General features: G+C 47.0%; 1 protein-coding gene across 1 annotated transcript in view; it reads left to right on the top strand.

Annotated features, from left to right (window-relative positions):
* Positions 1 to 6,361: 6,361 nt before the first annotated feature.
* urm1 (ubiquitin related modifier 1) overlaps positions 6,362 to 15,763 on the top strand; it is a 20,986-nt gene continuing 11,584 nt past the window's right edge. Inside the window, exons 1-2 of the mRNA XM_083657835.1 lie at positions 6,362 to 6,397; positions 7,632 to 7,702. Of these exons, the coding sequence (XP_083513961.1) occupies positions 6,363 to 6,397; positions 7,632 to 7,702 (106 nt within the window). The 5' untranslated portion in view covers position 6,362. The remainder of the gene's footprint in view (positions 6,398 to 7,631; positions 7,703 to 15,763) is intronic.

The raw sequence follows: 15,763 nt of genomic DNA, 5'->3' as shown, positions 1-15,763 counted from the left end.
TCAAACTTGCCTCTGTGGTTTCTTGGTGGGGTATTCAAACCTGCCTCTGTGGTTTCTTGGTGGGGTATTCAAACCTGCCTCTGTGGTTTCTTGGTGGGGTATTCAAACCTGCCCCCGTGGTTTCTTGGTGGGGTATTCAAACCTGCCCCCGTGGTTTCTTGGTGGGGTATATTCAAACTTGCCTCTGTGGTTTCTTGGTGGGGTATATTCAAACTTGCCCCCGTGGTTTCTTGGTGGGGTATATTCAAACTTGCCTCTGTGGTTTCTTGGTGGGGTATTCAAACCTGCCTCCGTGGTTTCTTGGTGGGGTATATTCAAACTTGCCTCTGTGGTTTCTTGGTGGGGTATTCAAACCTGCCCCCGTGGTTTCTTGGTGGGGTATTCAAACCTGCCTCTGTGGTTTCTTGGTGGGGTATTCAAACCTGCCTCTGTGGTTTCTTGGTGGGGTATTCAAACCTGCCCCCGTGGTTTCTTGGTGGGGTATTCAAACCTGCCTCCGTGGTTTCTTGGTGGGGTATTCAAACCTGCCCCCGTGGTTTCTTGGTGGGGTATATTCAAACTTGCCTCTGTGGTTTCTTGGTGGGGTATATTCAAACTTGCCCCCGTGGTTTCTTGGTGGGGTATATTCAAACTTGCCTCTGTGGTTTCTTGGTGGGGTATTCAAACCTGCCTCCGTGGTTTCTTGGTGGGGTATATTCAAACTTGCCTCTGTGGTTTCTTGGTGGGGTATTCAAACCTGCCTCTGTGGTTTCTTGGTGGGGTATTCAAACCTGCCTCTGTGGTTTCTTGGTGGGGTATTCAAACCTGCCCCCGTGGTTTCTTGGTGGGGTATTCAAACCTGCCTCCGTGGTTTCTTGGTGGGGTATTCAAACCTGCCTCCGTGGTTTCTTGGTGGGGTATTCAAACCTGCCTCTGTGGTTTCTTGGTGGGGTATTCAAACTTGCCTCTGTGGTTTCTTGGTGGGGTATTCAAACCTGCCTCTGTGGTTTATTGGTGGGGTATTCAAACCTGCCTCTGTGGTTTCTTGGTGGGGTATTCAAACCTGCCCCCGTGGTTTCTTGGTGGGGTATTCAAACCTGCCTCTGTGGTTTCTTGGTGGGGTATTCAAACCTGCCCCCGTGGTTTCTTGGTGGGGTATTCAAACCTGCCTCTGTGGTTTGTTGGTGGGGTATTCAAACCTGCCTCCGTGGTTTCTTGGTGGGGTATTCAAACCTGCCTCTGTGGTTTCTTGGTGGGGTATTCAAACCTGCCTCTGTGGTTTGTTGGTGGGGTATTCAAACCTGCCTCTGTGGTTTCTTGGTGGGGTATTCAAACCTGCCTCTGTGGTTTCTTGGTGGGGTATTCAAACCTGCCCCTGTGGTTTCTTGGTGGGGTATTCAAACCTGCCTCTGTGGTTTCTTGGTGGGGTATTCAAACCTGCCTCTGTGGTTTCTTGGTGGGGTATTCAAACCTGCCTCTGTGGTTTCTTGGTGGGGTATTCAAACCTGCCCCCGTGATTTCTTGGTGGGGTATTCAAACCTGCCCCCGTGGTTTCTTGGTGGGGTATTCAAACCTGCCCCCGTGGTTTCTTGGTGGGGTATTCAAACCTGCCTCTGTGGTTTCTTGGTGGGGTATTCAAACCTGCCTCTGTGGTTTCTTGGTGGGGTATTCAAACTTGCCTCTGTGGTTTCTTGGTGGGGTATTCAAACCTGCCCCCGTGGTTTCTTGGTGGGGTATTCAAACCTGCCCCCGTGGTTTCTTGGTGGGGTATTCAAACCTGCCTCTGTGGTTTCTTGGTGGGGTATTCAAACCTGCCCCCGTGGTTTCTTGGTGGGGTATTCAAACCTGCCTCTGTGGTTTGTTGGTGGGGTATTCAAACCTGCCTCCGTGGTTTCTTGGTGGGGTATTCAAACCTGCCTCTGTGGTTTCTTGGTGGGGTATTCAAACCTGCCTCTGTGGTTTGTTGGTGGGGTATTCAAACCTGCCTCTGTGGTTTCTTGGTGGGGTATTCAAACCTGCCTCTGTGGTTTCTTGGTGGGGTATTCAAACCTGCCTCTGTGGTTTCTTGGTGGGGTATTCAAACCTGCCCCCGTGGTTTCTTGGTGGGGTATTCAAACCTGCCCCCGTGGTTTCTTGGTGGGTTATTCAAACCTGCCTCTGTGGTTTCTTGGTGGGGTATTCAAACCTGCCCCCGTGGTTTCTTGGTGGGGTATTCAAACCTGCCTCTGTGGTTTCTTGGTGGGGTATTCAAACCTGCCCCCGTGGTTTCTTGGTGGGGTATTCAAACCTGCCCCCGTGGTTTCTTGGTGGGGTATTCAAACCTGCCCCCGTGGTTTCTTGGTGGGGTATTCAAACCTGCCTCCGTGGTTTCTTGGTGGGGTATTCAAACTTGCCTCTGTGGTTTGTTGGTGGGGTATTCAAACTTGCCTCTGTGGTTTCTTGCTGGGGTATTCAAACTTGCCTCTGTGGTTTATTGGTGGGGTATTCAAACTTGCCTCTGTGGTTTCTTGGTGGGGTATTCAAACTTGCCTCTGTGGTTTCTTGGTGGGGTATTCAAACTTGCCTTCTTGGTCTTCTTGGGTTCAGGCCATAATTGTAGCTTGAGAGTGGCAGAGTTTTCTTAGTGTCATGGGAGCTATCTCAATCAGGTCAAACTCAATTATTATGAGTATCAGAGGTCTGGTTGAAACAGGCGGTGTAGGTCTGTAGGATATGAAAAGTCTGTGTAGGTCTGTAGGATATGAAAAGTCTGTGTAGGTCTGTAGGATATGAAAAGTCTGTGTAGGTCTGTAGGATATGAAAAGTCTGTGTAGGTCTGTAGGATATGAAAAGTCTGTGTAGGTCTGTAGGATATGAAAAGTCTGTGTAGGTCTGTAGAATATGAAAATTAGCTAAAATATGGTGCTATTAGGCTACTTCAGAGATGAATGGAAAAAGTACATCAAACTGTGTCTTTTTCAGAAGTTAAATACCCTACCTACTCCGTTGAAGTGCATGAAAATACTGAGAGAAAGAAATTAATTGATTTGTTGTTAATTGTCTGTATGGAATAATTTATTATTTGACCGCATGAGGTTGTGAATCCAGGTTTGAGTGCATGGCTCCAGACCAGAACACTTCATGGTGGATACAGAGATTGAGAGCAGAGAAAATATCCCTTTGATAGGGTGTCTTGAATGTAATCTAACAGGTGCATTATTATACATAGTCTGATTTGGGGCTTATATAATCTGAGTGTTCAGATCATTGTTTTAGTTATAAAATCATCTCAGCAACAACCTACTATCACAGCATTATACTGTATGTTTGAATAGGCGCACAAGGGTGGGAAATGTTTAGTTTATGCTATTTTGCTTCAGTATTTTGTATTCTTAAAATACAAACAAAATCTCAGAAACTAAATTAACGCTAACGAGTGTGAGTGAAACCCAGGCCAGCTTAGCGCGTGAGGTGACACACAGCTGATGGTGGTGGGACCTTATGGACATCTCACTCTCGTGTAGTGGAACCTTTTTACAGTCTATGAGTGGAACTCATAAAGCCGTTCAAAAACTGTAGCCATCCGCTCTGAGCTCACCAGCGACCATGTGACTATCCTCATGGTGATGATGTTCTCCTCCACTACTGGAGGAGAACCACCATCGTTGGATTCCTGTCCCTCTGTCTGCTCTCTCTCTTTCTGACTCCCCGCCTGGCCTCCTCACCCATGCCTCCCTCCTCCCTCCCCCCCACAGGCCCCTCCCTCCCCCCCACAGGCCCCTCCCCTCCCCCCCACAGGCCCCCCCAGTCTATCTATCTAACTGCCCCTGGACTGACTGCTCATTAGCACATGAATGAAGGCAGGGGAAGGCCCGCTAAGGCTGGACGCCAACAGAAGGCGCTGGATTTGCAATTCAAACCCCTCGGACGGACACCTCCCCCCCATCACCCCCATCACCCCCATCACCCCCCATCACCCCATCACCCCCCAACCCCCATATATTGGGACTGGGACTGTCACCAGTATGATTGAGGATACACGTGAGGGAGAGAAGGAAGAGGGAGGAGACAGACACACACACACACACGCATGCACACACACACACACACATGCACACACACACACACACACACACACACGCACACACGCACACATTACATGCCACATTCATGTCATGCGTCTGCACTTTCACATTGACATAGGCTACAATGCACACACACACACACACGCACACACACACACACACACACACACACACGCACGCACACACACACACACACACACACACACACACACACACACACACACACACACACGCCAAGGGTGAGACTGACATACAGTTTCTGATCTCCAAACGATGAGAAGATATAAAATATATGATTCTAAATTCATAGACATATTCCTAAATTTGAGCAGCCTGTTTGATTGAAAAGCTGCCCCCTAATTAGCATGCCATCACTTGAGAGGAGAGAATAGACAAAACTGTTGAACTCTACTGCTAGTGCTACTCTAAAGATATTTTACTTTTCATATTTGACTGTAGCCAACCCATCCATCGATGCATTTTCTTACCACGCATGAGGCAACATGGGCAGCTTCCTCCACTGACCTCCAGTGTCTCCTGAGGGAAGCCAGCAGGGAGATGTAGGCTATAGAGTTCCTCCAGGGTTGGAGGTTTCCCTCCATCATCCTTGTAAGGGACTCGAACACATGCAGGGCTCGAACCACCTCAACTGGTTCCTCTCAGTATGGAGGAGCAACAGTTTGATGGTCCTCCTGAAATGACACGACGCCTCATTTCAGCTGTTTGTAGCAAACTCCTGATCACCTGACAGTCACAGAGATGCTATGCTACTATCTTAGTTAGTTCACAGTCACACACACATTCATGCCTGATGTGTTGTGCTGTCGCCTGTGTGCTAGACCTCCACAGGAAGTGCCATATATAGGCAGCAGGCTGACTGTAACCTATCACTGTTTCAATTTTAATTTTTTGCTTCGGTACCCCCTTTCCCCTGATTTCTGAACCCAAAAGTACCCTGTTTACCCAACCACAACATTCTGCTTAGAAAACTGCCAGAGAAAAGTGTAGCATGTGATGCAATGAATGAATGATAACCACTCTTTGAAGAATATAACATTACAAAATAAGAAATGGAGTGAAAGAGTTGCAATTTAGTGCTTATCCTGAGCAGATTTATTTGAACGTTTAATTTATTTTCATGATTTATTCTTACATTTTTCCATTTCGCCCTTTCTCTCAAGTACCCATCCCTGGGCTGGCTGTTATTATAATTAAGTGAATCCTAATGTGATTGTTTGTTCGTGAATTGTCTTGTCCTGCCAATAAAGCTTATTTGAATGAGAGAGAGATTTTATTGTATTATTTGATTTTCATTATGTTTTTTGATGTTTCATGTTTTATGTCTCTTGTTTGATAAATGAAGATGCTAAAAGGACCATGGTAGGCTACGTGCTTGAAATGGCGAGAGAGAGAGAGAGAGATTTTATTTGATCTTATTTTATTCTATTTTTATTCTACTTTGTTTGTTGTTTCTCTTCTGAAGATTTTAAAATAACAACAGTTATTTACAGATTCAGGCTCCATCTGGGCCCTTCTTGATCTAACTTCGTTCTCTCTCTTTCTTAAAACAAAAAACAAAACTAACCAACCTTGTACCACTAACCTAAACTTGTACCACTGTTCCTTCAGAAGTTGTAGTTGTCATAGACTGTGCTCCATAGTTGATTGCTCTATTGCTGACAAAAAATGTGTTATTGTAAGTCGCTTTGGATAAAAGCGTCTGCCAAATGACGTAATGTAATGTAATGTAATGTTCTGTGATTTTTTTTTAAAATATACTGTAAATGCTCACTATTTGCACTATCACCGTTTAATTGCCCGTTTATTACTGTTTTGTTATTATTCTTAATAGATTCCGGTCAACAATAGTCTCCTATTCTATTCTGTCTTATCACATTCCGTTTAATTTTCTTTTCTCTTCCTCTTTGAATATCTTCAGATTTTGTGATTTATGTTACTGGGTAACAAAATGTCTTGTTTTCTGTTTTTGATTCTTTGTAACTGCTAAGTGTCGCTAATGTATGCTTTGGCAATGTAAGATGCACCTTATCATGCCAATAAAGCCCTTTGAATTAGAGAGAGAGAGAGAGAGAGAGAGAGAGAGAGGGAGAGAGAGAGAGAGAGAGAGAGAGAGTATGTACCTGCGTTTTTTTTTAATCCTATCTTACTTTACGTTTTTCACAGTTTTTCTTGAAAACGTAATTATCATTCAAAAATATTTTTTGAGGCCGCTTTCAGCTTGCTGGTTACGTCACGCGTCATATCAACAACAAACGTCACTTCCTCCTGTCGTTCCCCCACCACTTCCTGCATAACAATATGGCGGCGCCCGTAGCACTTCATGTGGAGTTTGGGTAGGGAGCTTTAACACCTACATGTTCGTTTAGGATGCATGTTTTTGTGTCATGTCAGCTGTTATATGGCGACGAAATGCTGCTCGAGCTTCGTAGTCATTGAAGTTCGGTGTCAGTTATTCTGTTTACTTATACAAGACCTCGCACTAGTGTTGCTGCTAGCTGCATGCTAACTTCAGCTTGTTAGTGCGTCATCCCCATACTGTGTGTGTGTGTGTGTGTGTGTGTGTGTGTGTGTGTGTGTGTGTGTGTGTGTGTGTGTGTGTGTGTGTGTGTGTGTGTGTGTGTGTGTGTGTGTGTGTGAGTGAGTGTGAGAGCGAGAGAGAGAGAGCGAGAGTGTTTGTGTGTGTGTGTGTGTGTGTGTGTGTGTGTGTGTGTGTGTGTGAGAGAGAGAGAGAGAGAGAGAGAGACTGCCTGAGTCTGTGTGTGTGCGTGTGCGTGTGCGTGTGTGTGTGTGTGTGTGTGTGTGTGTGTGCATGTGAGAGAGATTTGGGTTTTCATCTCCAACGAATGAATGAGGAGTAACTGAAAGCTTACCCAGAAGTCCCTGCACTTCCTGGTTCTTACGTGTAAAGTGAATGGGATTTTTGTGTGGGAGTTTCGGTTAAATGTGAATGAAATAAGGCCTGTGGTTATTAAACGTTTATGAAACAGCAACGTTTGTGTTCAGCAAGATAATCTTCACAAATGAGCACTGCTTTTATGACTTTCGAAGCATAAATGCATTTTTTTTAAATGGTTTTCAGAAAATGCTTCAAAAGTCACAAACTACTGTTTCATAAACTTTTGTGAACCAGAGACCTCACGCATTTAACTGAAATTCCCATACAAAAATCCCATTCACTTTTACACGTAAGAGCAGGAAGTCCTCATCTTCCAGACTCATACCTGCAGTACGGCAGGGATGACTTCAGTTAGCATCATGGTGGGTTCCCTGGTCTGGAGGTCAATGGGCTTTTGGTATGGGGATTTTGGTGAGATGTCTGAAATAAGATCTGTGGTTAACAAAAGTCTATAAAACTGAGACCTTTGTGTTCAGCAAGATGGTTTTACAAATGAACAGCACTTATGATTTTTGAAGCATAAATGCGATTGCCAAACATCTTTTTTCAGAAAACGCTTCTAAATGAACACTATTTTTGTGAAGATTATCTTGCTGAACAGCATACGAATGCCAAAAAAAATACAAATTAATATAACACAAAAGTGATGTCAATTGTGTTTGTTTGACCAGAGGAGGAGCAGAGCTGCTTTTTGATGGTGTGAAGGAACATCATGTGACTCTTCCAAGCCAATCAGAACCCTGTGAGTATCACCTGTCACCTGCCTCCCCCAATTATTTCTCAGTCTCTCATGATGCGTTACATTCAAAGTAGGAAATGCTCAGCTGGTAAGTTGTGTGCATGTCAGCGGTCCAGCTCGGATAAAACAGGCTATTTTGGGTATTTTCATAAGAATCTTGAATCCCAACTGTATTTTTTTTACCTGCAAATTTGCATTAGGGGACTTACAAGATTTCATTACAAATCTCATAAGTCCTGACTGTATGTAAACATCTCTGTGTTTCAAATATACATACTTCAGCATGCGCTGGGACGCGTCATCAGTGATGTTAACTGGGGTCGTGAGGTGTTTCGGGTCTGTCAACATCATACACCCTCGCCCAGTAGACCCAGCCGACCCGCGTCCCAGAAGCAGCCGCTCACGGGTCAGCCTTCCTACTCTGTCTGCAACGTTGCCCGCGGAAGGGTTGATCCCGCCCAATCCGCTGCAATAGAGTTTAGTGCTACACCGCAGTATGGAAAGACCTTCGGTGCATGGAGGTCTAAGGCCCTGTGGGGTGATTCCAGGCCGGGCACCTCCTTCGTCTCACCAGAACCTCCCGTGGAAGAAGGCAATCCTACCATGCCGTACCATGGGCAGAGAGGATGCCTCAAGAAGGCCTGTGCGCTGCACGTCATTCGCCTGCGCCGAGCACCTCGCTCTAGCCTGAAGGACCCCAGGCCGCGCCGATCTTTGCGCAGATTTTCAGGAGGCTAATCCGTAGCGTTTGTGGATTTCTCCCTCACGAGAGAGCCAGGCTGGGGTGCTAAAACCCATCCCGTACCGGATGCCGTCTCTCCGACCGTCAACTGTCTCTCCAGCTTGTCACCAAACTATACTTGGTTGTCACCTAGTCTATTCCTAAGTGTCACTGGCCAGGGGGAGCCAGGATTTTAGTTTCAAATATACATACTACTGCATGCGCTGGGACGCGAATGTGAATTATTGCCCTGGACATTTTGATGGAGAAGTTTTGGCATTTCATCTGATAAGTTGCCTGAACGCTGCCTTTACCTCATCTGCTCTGTCCCTCATATCTCCTCTCTCTGCTCTCTTCTTCATCCTCCCTCTCTCTCCTCCAGAACCTCCTCAGTAGGCTTGCTGCGGTAGTCGGTGTTATCGGTGTTACACGGTGGTGGGGCATACACCGATTACATAAAATGCCCACCGGTAACACCGTTCATTTTTATGCAGCAAGAAAGATAGAAAAAACTCCGCCCGCTCGTGCTTGTTTCAGCGTGCACCGGGGTAAATTACAAGCGCTCCCTCTGGGCTGCAGTGTTGCTGCACTGTGACAAACTATAGCTGGATAAACACAAACAGAGCTGTGCTGCGGTGTTGAGATTTTGTTTGTTTTGTAAAGGCAGAAGAAGAGCTGGAGTTATGCTGTAGCTAGTCTCATCATGGAGCGAGCGAATCGCAGCTGAAGCACATGGCTAATTAATATGGACGTTAACATCCATATTAATTAGCCATGTGCTTCAGCTGCGCTCTCCCTGTACTTTGCTAACTTAGCATCGATGCTAGCTGGACTTACCCAGCTATCGTCATTGCCTGCTTACTGCTGCTTGCTGGTAATGTTAATCCCATGTCAGAAAAAGTCTCCAGATTTGTCGCTAACGTTAGTCTCTTCTGAGAAAGATTGTCTCCAGGAGGGTCTGAAAAGTTGTCTCGAGTTGGATGCAGCCAAGTTTGTGAGGCAGTGTTGTGACTGTGAGCGTCCAAGCTAACTAACACAGCAGCGGAGAGGAGCTGACTGACTGGACCATGAGGACAGCTGAGGATTATTATTATTTTTTTTAATATTCTTTTAATATTTTATATTATATTATATATATTTATACATCCATGCGATGTTTTTTCTTTATTAGTTAGCCTGGCTTAGCCAGTGACTCATAGGAGTAGACTATGTGACAACCAGGAAAGACTGGTGACTACTGGAGAGTCAGTTGACAGCCGGAACAGGGACGGCACCCGGGTAGCAGTATGGGTTAGCTCCCCAGCCTGCGTCTTCCGTGAGGAAGAAGCCCAACAACCCACGAGAGGCCTTTTAGGAGGGCCATTCAAGCCGCAAGTGGAGACTGCAGTGCCACCAAGTACTGGTACTGCATGGTGTCCGCTAAGATACCATCACCTCGGAATGAGATGTTTGGAGCGGGGGAGTCTGGTGCAGCGCACAGGTCGTAGACCTGGTGAGACGAGGGAGGAACCGGGCCGGGTGGCAACCCACAGAGCCCGGTCCCTCTACGTACCAGAGCCCTCCCCCCCCCCCCCCCGGTCCTGGCAGAGTAGTTCCGGAGCAGCGGATTGAGTGGCCCTGACCGCCTGACCACCTTCGACCCTTCCTAGAGGGCTGACCGTGGGTAGCTACTGGGACGTAAGTTGGGGCTTGGCCAGCCCCGGCTGGGTCACCTGGGCGAGGGTGTATGATGTTGCGAGACCCGAAACATCCTATGACCCCAGGGTACATCACTGAGGATACGTCCCAGTTATGCATCCATGCAATGTTTTTTTCTTTATTATACGATGTAACCGGTAACACCGGTGTTGTCACGTGTTTCTTACCCGCTGTGAAAATGACCACACCGTGGCAACCCTACTCCTCAAACATCTTTCCCTCATTACTGCCTCCTACAGCCCATTTTATTAGCCTCCCTTCACTTCCCCTCCCTCCCTCCCTCCCTTCCTCCCTCCCTCCCTCCCTCCCTCCCTCCCTCTCCTCCCTCCCTCCCTCTCCTCCCTCCCTCCCTCCTCTACCCGGGCCTGCTGTCCATTCTCCCTCTCTAGCAGATCCTTTCTGCGGCTCTTTGACGTGTGAATGCTGCCCACAGTATGATGAAGCTGATGGGTGGGTGGAGGAGGGTGGAGGAGGGTGAGGGGAAGTGTATGTTGTTACTGGGAGGAGGGGGGGGGGTGTGGTGACAGAGCTCAAAGTAATTTCTGCACGGAATGTTTTGGCTGATTTGGCGAGCAAGGAGCTTCTCAACTCAATTGATGCACTTTGTGTTGGACAGAAGAGGCGAACTCGGAGGTTCTGCTCAAAGCGTTTCCACCTCAGGAGGCAGAGTCAGAGTCAGGCCTGAGATGCATGATGGGACATGGGACAGAGTCAGGCCTGAGATGCATGATGGGACATGGGACAGAGTCAGGCCTGAGATGCATGATGGGACATGGGACATGGGACAGCCCACAGAAACATTTGTGCACCCAGGACAGGCTCACAGAGGGAAATAAGGAAGGAGAGGAGAGGAAGAGAGAGACACAGGAGAGATGGAGGAAATAGCTGTTTGCCTTGTTTGGGCTTTATATGGGCTTGCTTGCACTTCTTAGACATGTAGACACACACACACACACACACACACACACGCACACACACACACACACACACACACACACACACACACATTTAAATGATTTATTTATGTCCACATAGATACAGAGTACAAAGGACATAAACACTAGTAATGCAATCAGATGTTGGGAGTTGGTCAGATACAAGAGTGCCTAATTGGCGACCACAATAATGCATACAAAGAAGATATAATACCGCACAGGGTGATGACAAAGGCAGATTGACATACAGTTATACTGTAATACAAGATAAGGGACAGCATCCAATTTCAAGGGTACAAAAAGCAGCGCCTTCTCCATATTGAGCGACTGCCAATAATAGCAGATACTGAACAATACCTTGCTAACTGTTTGGCCCTTCTCTTAGGTAGACCAGCCATCTGAAGGCCTCTTACAACCAGCTTATGGACATGACCCAGGCTACCAAATATGAAAACTATAAGTTTACACCTGTAGCCCAGCTGTGAAATGGTCTGCTCCAGCTGTTGATATTTTAGCATCTTGGTTATAAAGGCCTCCTCTAGGCTGTGGTCAAAGGTACAGCCAACCTCAAGAACAAACACCTCTCTGAGATTTTCATTCACGACAACAACATCAGGAGTGTTAGCTGGAATATTAGAGAACACATCAGAGTCGTCACTACACAGACTGAACATGCTCGGCTTCACGGTGGAATGCTTATAGAGTGAAATAGAAGATCTAAAAATAGAGGAGATATCTTTTGATATCAAATCCACTATTCTATCGTGCCTACATATGTAAAGCCCTTTGTATGCATGGCAACCATTTAAGATGTGAGACATGGTTTCAGTAATCTGTTCATGACCATGATGTATACAGTGAGGAGCATGACTGTTCGGAAGCCAGATGGAAAGATTGAGCTTGGTTGGTAAGGCCTGTAGTCTTGCTTTTATAGTGAAGATAACAATGCTCTCATCTATAGCTAGGTTTTTAAATACTGCATGAGACACAGAGTGATCTGCTACAGGAAGACATGCAAGCTTTCCTTGGAGTTTCAACTCAGTCCAGTGTTGTCGCTGTCTCTGCTGTTGCGCCCTCAAGAGGTGACCTCGGGCATTTGTTAGTGGAAGCTGGTGTTCTGTTCCACAGATGTTTACGGTCGCTCTCACAGTGATGCCGGGATCAGATATAATCTCCTCCGAGACATTCACTGCCTCAGAGTTGGATCCCACCCACTCCAGTGTGACTTTGGCCCAGCCACATAGATCGTTTAAGTCAGGCCAATCAGACCACACACCAAAGCCAGGGGAGCCACTGTCCAGCTTTCCGCTGGGTTTTCTCCTGAAACCCAGAAAACTAGGATCCGACCCACGTGCCAGGGGGACCTTGCGCCTTTTTAGGTCCAGGAACAGGGAACCTCTTGCGAGCTCCCTGACATATTGGTCGTCACTGTTGAGCATATTCAAAAGATGGCTGAGCCTCGTAGCAACATAGGTCCATTCAAAGTTCGGAACCCCCAGACCACCCTCCTGTTTACTATGAAAAATGATATCACGTGTAGTGTGCGTATTTAGTCCAGTCCACTGTCTTACCAAACGTACGGTTTTATCATTCAGAACACGCAAAGATTTGCATGGAATATGTACGTTGGAAAATAGGTGTTGAACTTTGGCCAGTGCTACTTGTCTAACTGCTTCCAATTTAATGATGAGTGGCAGGGGCGATGCATCAATCAAATCGAGTCACACACACACACACACACACACACACACACACACACACACACACTCACACACACACACACACACACACACACACACACACACACACACACAAATAAAGTTTGGGATGGCAAGTGCCTGTCTGTGTTTAAGGGTTAAAGAACTGGACTGTGTGTGTGTGTGTGTGTGTGTGTGTGTGTGTGTGTGTGTGTGTGTGTGTGTGTGTTGAGAGAGAGAGAGATATGTGTCTATGGTATTTTACAAAACAAAGGGTGTTCATCCATGGTGCTGGTGTTACCACGACAACGAAAAGACAAAAGTTGACCAGAACAGAGAATGTCAGCCAAATATGACCTTGGTGCACCGGCCGACCTCTGTGTGTGTGTGTGTGTGTGTGTGTGTGTGTGGATTGTGTATGTGTGTGTGTGTGGATTGTGTGTGTGTGCATGAGACACAGACACAGAGCGTTTAACATGCAGTCCATTCAATTCATATACGACTTAGGATTTTCAGGTCACAGGAAAAGGATGTCTGGACTTGTGTTCTGTGATCTGATGTCTGGACTTGTGTTCTGTGATCTGATGTCTGGACTTGTGTTCTGTGATCTGATGTCTGGACTTGTGTTCAGTGATCTGATGTCTGGACTTGTGTTCAGTGATCTGATGTCTGGACTTGTGTTCTGTGATCTGATGTCTGGACTTGTGTTCTGTGATCTGATGTCTGGACTTGTGTCCTGTGATCTGATGTCTGGACTTGTGTTCTGTGATCTGATGTCTGGACTTGTCTTCTGTGATCTGATGTCAGGACTTGTATTCTGTGATCTGATGTCTGGACTTGTGTCCTGTGATCTGATGTCTGGACTTGTGTTCTGTGATCTGATGTCTGGACTTGTGTTCAGTGATCTGATGTCTGGACTTGTGTTCTGTGATCTGATGTCTGGACTTGTGTTCTGTGATCTGATGTCTGGACTTGTCTTCTGTGATCTGATGTCTGGACTTGTGTTCTGTGATCTGATGTCTGGACTTGTGTCCTGTGATCTGATGTCTGGACTTGTGTTCTGTGATCTGATGTCTGGACTTGTATTCTGTGCTCCTGCTAACGTGGCCTCTAACTCAGCACCCCCACCTGTCATCTGAAGTTGGTTGGGCTCGTATGTTGGGAGAGGGACAGGTTGTGCAGATTCGTGTGTGTGTGTGTGTGTGTGTGTGTGTGTGTGTGTGTGTGTGTGTGTGTGTGTGTGTGTGTGTGTGTGTGTGTGTGTGTGTGCGTGCGTGCGTGCGTGCGTGCGTGTGAGAGAGAGAGAGAGACAGACATGGGGGGTGCATGGAAGGCAGATATAATTGGTTCTGAATCCTTGGTATTTCTCTTTGACCCCAGTCGGTGATTGATGACCCTCGACTGAAAGACCCCACCCCCGATCTCTCTCTCTCTCACACACACACATACGCACGCCCACACACACACGCACACACACACACACACACACACACACACACACACACACATACGCAACCCCCGTGGTCCGAGCATCACATCTCTCGGCCCCTCACATCAGCAGAGAAATGGATAGCCCCGCCCCCCCCCCCCCCCCCCCCCCTCATAGCCCCGCCCCCCCTCATCACAATCACACGAACACACCGAGCGAAAAGAACAAAACAACAAATCTCACACAAAAGAAAAGATCGGCCGCGCTTTTGAATCGCCGTCAAAATGGCGCCCTTTTTTTTTTTACCCTCCTCCCTCTGTCTCTCCCTCCCTCCTCCCTCTGTCTCTCCCTCCCGCCTCCCACGCAACGCGGCTATCCCAAGATGCACCAGGAGCCCGTGTGACGCATTTCCCTGGGCTCTGTGTGTGTGTGTGTGTGTGTGTGTGTGTGTGTGTGTGTGTGTGTTTGCTTCTTGTCCTCTCCACCACCTGGGCTCTGTGTGTGTGTGTGTGTGTGTGTGTGTGTGTGTGTGTGTGTGTGTGTGTGTGTGTGTGTGTGTGTTTGCTTCTTGTCCTCTCCACCACCTGGGCTCTGTGTGTGTGTGTGTGTGTGTGTGTGTGTGTGTGTGTTTGCTTCTTGTCCTCTCCACCACCTGGGCTGCGTAGTAGCGGCACCGTCCATAACCGTCACCGCTCCCTGCTCGCTCACTATCCTCCTCCATCTCCATCTGAGCGCTCTTCAGTTCAGTGCGTTCTCTTCCTCGTTGTAGGAGAGAGAGAGCCTGTCTGATGTTTGAATGCAGATCATGAGATCTTCTAGACCTGACCGTGCTACACAAGAAAGCCATCAAGACAGGCCGTGTCTGACAGAGCTTTTTAAAAATCTGTTCATCATGAACGTTTGAATTAGGTGCATGGTTATGGCAAAATGAGGCAGGATCATGATCTTATCATGATTCCTCTTCATGCTGCTTTTTAAGATGACTAGAAATCTGCGCGTGGAGACTCTGGAGACGATGCGTCATGGGGCGCACTTTTTTTTGGGGGTGTGACCAAACTCATGCCAACTCGTGTTTAGCTTCACACGCTCAATCTGAGTTTCTCTGGCTTCTTCTTCTTCTTCTTCTTCTTCTTCTTCTCTGGTGTTTTATGGCAGTTGGCATCCTTTATGTTGCACAACCGCCTCTCTCTGGATTTATCCATCCACTGTTTCCCTACATTCTGTAAAACCCGATTCCGGCTCCTCTGGAGTTCTCAAATAGCCTCTTGTCACTTGAGCAATCGTGATGTCCCAAGTGATGTCATCGTTGATGTCACTCGAGCAATTGTGATGTCATGCTGCATTTGTTTATGGCCGTGTTCGAGCTTAAAGCTTCAAGTCCCAAAACCATGGATGCTAATTTAGCTGTCTAAGCTAACAGCTAATAACAACATTGTATGGGTTTAAAGGCCCATTCCGTTGGTTTTGGCGAGAAATAAATGTGCACAAAGTGTTTATTATTGGCACTGAGTGAATGCGCCTTGACGTCACTTAAAAATGGCGACCAGGGGCATTTCTCTCCGACCAGCCGTTCAGAAGATACAT

The sequence above is a fragment of the Poromitra crassiceps genome, assembly GCF_964638095.1.
Source record: "Poromitra crassiceps genome assembly, chromosome: 21".
In the NCBI taxonomy this organism is placed as follows: domain Eukaryota; kingdom Metazoa; phylum Chordata; class Actinopteri; order Beryciformes; family Melamphaidae; genus Poromitra; species Poromitra crassiceps.
The sequence above is the reverse complement of the archived record's forward strand: the minus strand, read 5'-3'. Positions and strand labels throughout refer to the sequence as shown.